Below are 8,475 nucleotides of genomic sequence, written 5' to 3' on the forward strand. Positions count from 1 at the left end.
TTTCTTTTATTTAAAAAAAATCCATAGCTACGCGGTCCGTCACTTCGGCTAGTCAGTACAAATTTTTAAATTTTATTTCTGTAACCAATGGCAACCCCGTATAATATTATATGAACAAAAAATTATTCAATTTTTGTTAGCCAAAACAAAATGTATGTGTGAGCCATCGTTACCAACCTATTACAGGGATTAAAAGAATAAACTTAAACATAGGTACAAGAACTTTTATTGAATTCGATCCAGTAGGTAGGTACCTAGTTTATGAGATTAACGCGTTCAAACATACAAACTCTTCAACATTATAATTTATAATATTATATAGTAATATATTATTAGTATACATTTATATAAATACATTTGTAATTTCAGATAATGCTCCGATTTCCACAAAGATGGCGGAAAAGACGGTTTCATTCATTTAAATATTATAAGCATATACAACCGTTAGCAACCTAGTTTATTATCTATATCAGCAGTGATCGTCTAAATATAATTATAATAATGAACTTATGTAGGTATCTATTCGTAGTACCTTTGGATGACTAAAGTTATCGACTGGTCGGCGTTTCCGAACAAATTTTGAGCGTCCAAATGTCTCAAGTCTCGAGCGTCGTACACTTCGATTTTCCGTATGATGTCACCCACTCTCAGGCTACTTTCACTGGGTGATCTGGCGTAGACCTATATACATAAAACGGACACATGAAAATAAAATGACAACGATTTTCCAGAGAGCTTGCTTGTTAGCCTGAGTTGACACCGTAATCGTAAGTTAATATTATATTGTGTACCATACGCATAGCCGCGGGGCGATAAATACGACGAAACCTGCGGAAGACACGATCAAAAAATTTGCTTGCTTATATTTTATACTGGTTGTAGGTAGGTAATATGACTAATGTTCTACACGTGCGGCCGTATACATGCATTATATTATATACACCAGAATTATTGTTCGCTGCAATGTGTGTTAACTGTTAAGTAAACTAAAGTTCAACGTTTCAGAAAAACACGTAGATGTGTTGTAGAACCTTACAATGTATAATATGACCAAATGCATGTCGTACCTACGACCTACCTATTAAATTAAAATCGTATTGCAGCCCATATGTTCGTGTACCTTTGTGCTTGCTGTGCTCCCCGAAGTTGTTGTCGTTCAACAGACACGCAAACATTATGCCGAGACATTTACCTAACCTATATTGACTGTGCTCACATGCATTTAGAGCGCGATACATACCTATATAATAATACGCATGCAGCAATTAACGGTAACGCGCGGTAAGCTGGACGTACGAATATATAGGTAGGTAGTATAATATAGTTTAATAATTATAACTACAAACTTCATTGTATTATACATTTATATATATTTGTACTATACATTGAAATATCAATATAGGTATGCCAACATAGTTTATACGGAAGTTTAATAATACTGTACAGAGTAATATTATGTACCTATATATTATGACCTACAGAGGACTGTTTTTGACCGATGTCAAAAATATAATATTATATTTACGAGTTTACCGTTATTATAATAATAAATATAATACAGGAAACTACACTCCATCAGTATACCTATATACTGTTAATAACGAGTTTGAAGTGTGTAAGGCCCACTAAAAACTATTAATTTGAGATCTTCAATGAACCTGTAGGTAAATCCTGAAGGAAATCTTAAGTCAACGCGATTGATTATTAAAGAAAATCTAGCCCTTATCACTAAGGGGTAATGAGGTTTGTGTGTTGTGAAAGGATCTCTTGGCCATCTTGGCGGACCCGCCACTTGCAATGATGCAGTTTAGACAGCGAATATCGATAAACGGGCAAAATATTAAAATATGTGTAATTGTCTTTTCAACAGTATAAGTTGTTTGTAACTCGATACAACACTATGCTAGACAAATGACAATGACATTGTAAAGTCCAAGCCAAAATGTCTGCTTACGTCTGCAATTTAAAAAAAATAAACATAGAAGCATTTCACCAATTCGGGCCACAGTAACATAATTCGTTAAAAAAAACTAACAGTTATAACTCTTACCAACTCCACCGCTAATGTTCTACGAGGTACTATTATATTTAATTTCGCACAATCAAAATTAGAGACATCAGCTATTTTATAGTAAACTTTTAAACACATTTGAATATCATTATAATATGCACCAAAAATTAGTTTTGTACAATATAATAATTCAATGATAACATCATAAAAATCACATCTTTGTACACGTTTCCATTTCAACGATTAAACTAATGACTTCAGCCTAAAATCATTAAAGCTCACATATGTATTTTTAAATAGTTAAATGTTGGCAAGTATAGGCGGCATCTTCTGTTACGAAGTATTAAAAATAAGACGACTGAAAATTCTGAAGTTACAAAATTTGGCTCAAATACATTAAACGTTTTAATTTGTCTTTTCCTCGTATCATTGAGTGCCTAGGTTTGCAAGAAGAATTATTTTTATAAAAATGATAACAAACTATTTTATTTTATATATTTTAGTATACATCTTATAATAGGTACCTACTTATAACATATAATATATACATGTAATGAATACAAAAAAATAAATGTATACATTTACCTATAAATATTTAACGTATAATATAATATACAATGTCACCACCACCTGTAAATAGTTGGTACAGGTAAAACGTTTTAAGCTGTAGTACACGCACTACACAGACCAGGAAAATGATTTAAATTTTGTGGTCTTTATGGAGGTAGTTAGTAAACAATAATCGAACTTTGGAAAACAGAAAAAAATACAACGTGTAGCAATATTAATAATTACAGCAAACACGGAAGAGGCTAAAGTAACCTATTGTATATATTACGATTTACGGAACGTATCGGAATACTATTCTAAAAAAATGTATGCTATCAATGATTAGATCTGTTAACGACAATAACAATCGAAGGACTAGTCTGTGCTCCATTTGTACGAGGTATTTTTTGATGGCCTAATTTTTTTTACAAATAATTGTAACAATTTGGACCTGTGCAAAATGATCGATAGGTACATGCCGTTTCATAAAAATGTTAAGAGTTCGATTCCGTCATTACTCATGAAATTAATATTGGTGGAAAACAGTCATGCGTAAAAATTGGCGTAAACGTGGTGTCATTTTTTTTTTTGCAGCAGAATAAATGGCAAAAAATAATAAATATTTTTACCTATTGTGTCTAAAAGCATAGTGGGAGATAATACCCATACCCAGATACCCTTCTACCTTTCAAACAAATAACAATTAACCAACAATAATACTCTATAGTCTATATGGTAATCGGAAAAAAAGTCCCGTTAAAAATGAATGAAAATATATCAAAATTGAAGAATAAATATGTTAAAACAGTATTGAAAAATACATTAAAGTTACACAAAAAAATCATATAATATAAAAAATAAAAAGAAGCTTATATACCTATATAATGTATATATTATAATATACATATTTAATTTTCAAGTTCCTTAATGAAGATCATATTTTTGGCTTTTGCTATAACTTAGTAATTTAGTATTTAGTTTTAGTGTAATGATAATAATATTGTATATTTCAAATTGTATAGAGAAATATAAAAAGTTTCATATTATAAATTATTCATCATAAATTGAAAGGTAGTTTTAAAAAATGTTAGTTTGTTATAATAGGAATTCATTCTGGATGGTTTTTAAAATATAGTAGACTAATAAATATAATATATGAAATTACTATAAATACTTATAATTTGAACTTTGATTAGGAACATTACATAAACACAAACGTTTTTTAGTATAATAATAGGTTATATGTATACCTATAAACAGGCCTTTTTAACGGCCATAGCCCATAAGTCATAACATAAGAAAGAGCTGTACCTAATTATAGTATTACATTTTTATAGCATTATTATTTATTATTATAATTATATAGGTACAATAATTGTATTTATTATTGACTATTGTATAATGTAGGTATTACATTTTATTACTTTAGATTTGTATTAAATTAAATTTTATTATATTTTAATATGTGATTTAAGTAAGTAACTAACATTTTTTATGATATTATAAGATTTTTTATGTAACTTTAATGTATTTTTCAACACAATTTTAACATATTTATTCTTTAATTTTGATATGTTTAGTGTTTACATTAATATTTATCAGGACTTTTTTTTCCAGGTGTGGGACTTTTTTTTCTGCGATTCACTCTATGTAGGTAGGTACTTGTAAACACTATACCTACTATAGCGCTCCTTAAAGTATTGTTGAATTGTATAATTACTGAAAATACGATCGTTGTCAGACAATGTAGAAATTCGCTAGACTAAGCCGGTGTGAAAAATAATGCACCGGGATTTTTGGACCATATCATTTACATGGTTCATTATCCCGGTGTGGGATAATGTGGGATAATTTTAAACCGGACTCAGTTTTATTCTAACGCGCAGCAAACCCAAATATGACAGTAACAAATAGTTAACTACCTAAACCAATACGGGCAGTTACAATAAAAGAATAAATGAACCATCGATATATGAATACCACAATATTAATAAATATTAATCGTCGATCTTAGACACCTACCTCGCCCGACAGAATATTAGTCATCGATAACATTCAACATCTGAGAAAGGTCTGGCGACCGTTATGGTTTATAAAATATATCCTTAAATTAGAGGCATTAACCCCGAAACGGTGGCACAGAAGGTACTACATAATATTATACTCTACCATACATACCTTGGTTATGATGAGTGGCGTGTTGAGATCAGCTCCGCCGGCCAATCGGATGCCCCACGGTTGGGACTTGCCGTCTCTCTTGAGCGTCACGGACCACGTGCTCGGTTTCTTCGAGCCCATGACGATTGCCACCGGTCACCGCGTCCTATAGCTGATCGTAGCTAGTCACTACAACGGTGCAACTTCTGTTCTAGGTACAAACATATAATATATGTAAAAGTAAACCGAACGTTATTATATTGTTATGTAAACGATTTATGGGACGCGCGCGATATTCGTACGACGAGTGCTATAGGTGTAATAGGTACATTATATATTTTATGGAATATAATAATATTGTAACAATAATATTATGGAGTGCTGCTGCGGGTGGAGCAGCGTTTATTAGTGCGACGTTTTGTGAATACATGCACGCGTGTGTGTGTGTGTGTGTGTGTGCCTGTTTGCTTGCAGCTGTTCGGTGTGTACACCTCCGCTGAGTCCAGAACATATATTATAATAATGTAATATATTTGTCGCGTAGGTACATAGACATAGGTACGCTGCAGGTACCACCGACGAACGTGTTAGGTATAATGTTATAACGATATTATTATGTACGTCATTGTTTAACGAGCAGCGCAAACCGCAATGTAGGTATATGGTGATGATGATAATACGAATTATATTTATTACATAGACGCCGAAAAATATCAAACGTGAAACGCGAACGCGTATATTACATGGTAAACATTGTTAGGTATAGGTACTGGGTATATCTATATATATTACGCCGCGACGTACATACAGAGTGATTCGATGATACCGATGACTGCGATGCCGAATAGCTTCGAATTTACCCGACATTTTCCCATTGAAGGATTTTGAGAATTTGATACTCTCGCGATCCCGAAATCATAATATTTTAATATATTATATTGTCGGTTTTCTTCCCAGCGCCCTTGCAGTGAAATGACGGGTACCCGGGGTACCTTTCCAAATCGACGATGACCTAGTACATTTTATGAAGCGGATTAGGTACTTGTCTAAAGTGTATGGTTATAAAGTTGTTTGTTTAAAAGTCTGTAAACTGTTACGACGTGTGCACACTGTAGAGTGATGGCACTGAAGAGACAATAAGCGATGTCATACCTATATACATAGTTCGATTTCAAATTCAAAACGAAAAGTGGCAAGGGTTGCTCCGATATCCTAAGTTGATGTGACTGTAATCCGACTAAAACGACGTAAAACGTTTTCAAAATATTTCGTCTGAATCGCTGAACGTCATCAGTCATCAAACAACAGTCACGAAAAACTGCGCATAAATGCATAATAAAATCATCGAAATAGTGTGTACCTACCTACCGACTGAACAATATACGATCGTCGGCCGTCGAAATTAAACGATCCACCTGTTTGATTTTCAGCGGCCTGCACATATACCTAAATACGTATAACAATTAACAATCGGAGCTAGTGAGTTTGCGGTGGACATTTTCATAACATCGATCTCGCCAAGTACCTATAGGTAATCTTCACTATTTGGTGGTACGAACTACGTGTTGTTGCATTGTATTATGTTTCGACTTTCGATAGGTAGATATCACGGCCTAGCTACAACACACTTTGTGTATAGTAATTTACAGGCACGTAGGTAGGTGAACAAAATTTCCAAGGGGGTTTGTATTTATGCTCGTAAATCATTTTATCATAACTAAAATAAATTACAAATTATAAAAGAATAAATAAATAGTTAACGATTTTGTATAATATTTTTGGAGTGGATCCTTTAAATTCATGAGATTTTTTGTTAAGCTATTGCATAGCTTTTATCGCGGGCCTGGCGTGGTGACTGAAAAAACATTTTTCGTAACGAAAAAGCGTAATGTTAGATGTTATTATTATTTTCGTTATTTACAGTCTAACCAGTTGCTAAGCAAAAAAGTCTCAAATAAAATATTTCCGTACGGTGTTTATCTTCCATTATCAACAAAAAAAACTTGAATTAATGTCATACAAAAATAAATATAGTCATAATTACATGATACATAGCTACAAAATTGCTATGCAATAGCTTTACCGCAGCAGTCCCCGAGTGCCTCAGACTTTTTGTTTGAAAATGTTGGTGTACCTAATTTAAAATTCGAACTAGTAGTTTACCAGTTATCAGTTATTAAAATGTTTGTACTAAGGATATACCTATTAGTCCTTAAAAATGGGTTTACACACATATAAAATATAATATGGAGTATTAGAATATTGGATCTAGTAGTATATTAATTATAATACTTGGACCATTTGAAAAAATTATAAATGTTGATCGATTTAATATTAATTACTAAAATATTCAAATCAATATTGCGTCCATATCCACCAATGTTCAAAGCCCGCGGCATTATCATGGAATTATTGTCCTTAGTATACCTACACAAAGTTAAATGACACGAAAACTTTTCGTTCGAATTCCGATTCTAATCCGTCAACTTCATAAAAATTATCCTCTAAATAATTTACAACAGAAATGGGGTTCTCATTTGAAAAACGGAAGATCTTCTCAGGTCTGAGGACACTCCTCGAGTGGTATAAAAAAATCTCGATGATTCGAAAATATGCGGTCTCTGATTATGGTAGGTATTTATTCAAAAATTTCGAATAACTGTGAAGGAAAAGGGGGTGAGCATGCGCTTGGCGAATCCACCCTGTACGTACAATTTTACATCGCATTTTCCGCTTAATATATTACGCAAACGCAATAATTGGTCGGCACGAACGGCGCTCGTATTCGTCCAATCTTCAGAACGCGCGCGCTCCAGAGTCAATAATAACAATGACAACGACAATCATAACAACAACAATAACAACAATAATAATATAAAATATGTCATGACGTGCGGCGGCGGTCGTACCTATATTATTATATCGCCGTCGCGCGTGCGCACAATATATATATATATATATATATATTATATACGATCGTTGCGTGCGCGTGGGCGGTCGATCTGCAGCGGCGGCGGCGGCCCCTGAGGAAGCTGCGCGGCGACGGTCCGGATGTGGAGGAAGTGACGACCGGAAGTGACGACGCGACAACGATTGGACCTCACGGCGGCGAGTACGACGTGCACGGTTCGCGATAATAATAATTACGATTTATACGTCTGAGCCGACGATTCCGGTGTGATGGTGTGTGCCTCGTCGTCGTCGTCGTACAATGGACCGGCACGATAAATTCACTGCGAGTGATGGACGGGCTCGCGAACTACGCGACTATCGCGAGCAAAACTGCGGCTCGGGCTCGGGACACGTGCCAAAATGCACAATATACACATAATAATAATAATATTAATATATATTGTACGGGAGTCGCGTGTGGAAAAAATAACAAACCCAACGTTGTAAAAGATAATACATATATTATTATTTGAAATGGGCGCGTTCGTGTGTACTATACGCAACACATACGCCGTCGAGTATTATAATAATCGCCAACGGTTTTGCATTATTGTTGCTATTATCGTGGTCGTTATTATTGCCGCGGCCACTATATAATAACATATTAGACTACGGCTGCGTCCGGGTCTGCGTTTCGTAATCGATTTTATAGCTATTATTTTATTTATTTGTTTTTTATCCTCCGCCGGGTCCCACTCGGAAGACGAGAATAGCTGGAAACGGCCGAGCGATGTGCGTATCGCGTGATATGTAATATACTATGATATACATACATTGACGATCATATTATGCGGAACGATCTCAGC

At 34.1% G+C, this 8,475-nt stretch overlaps 1 protein-coding gene across 1 annotated transcript; it reads right to left on the bottom strand.

Annotated features, from left to right (window-relative positions):
- Positions 1–210: 210 nt before the first annotated feature.
- LOC100572516 (PDZ and LIM domain protein 2) lies at positions 211–7,982 on the bottom strand. Its single transcript, XM_029486693.1, has 3 exons — positions 7,627–7,982; positions 4,739–4,923; positions 211–681 (listed from the first exon to the last, which is right to left on the bottom strand). Exons 2-3 carry the CDS (start codon positions 4,856–4,858, stop codon positions 520–522), a joined length of 282 nt encoding a protein of 93 aa, XP_029342553.1. The 5' UTR covers positions 4,859–4,923; positions 7,627–7,982; the 3' UTR covers positions 211–519.
- Between the last annotated feature and the right edge of the window lie 493 nt (positions 7,983–8,475).

The sequence above is a fragment of the Acyrthosiphon pisum genome, chromosome A1 (assembly GCF_005508785.2).
Source record: "Acyrthosiphon pisum isolate AL4f chromosome A1, pea_aphid_22Mar2018_4r6ur, whole genome shotgun sequence".
NCBI lineage: Eukaryota > Metazoa > Arthropoda > Insecta > Hemiptera > Aphididae > Acyrthosiphon > Acyrthosiphon pisum.

Bases quoted from the DNA above. Each gene is read 5' to 3' on its own strand.
- LOC100572516 (XM_029486693.1), bottom strand. From the start codon at position 4,858: ATGGGCTCGAAGAAACCGAGCACGTGGTCCGTGACGCTCAAGAGAGAC. The intron at 682-4,738 runs GTATGTATGGTA...TTATGTATATAG, and splicing joins CGCCACTCATCATAACCAAG to GTCTACGCCAGATCACCCAG.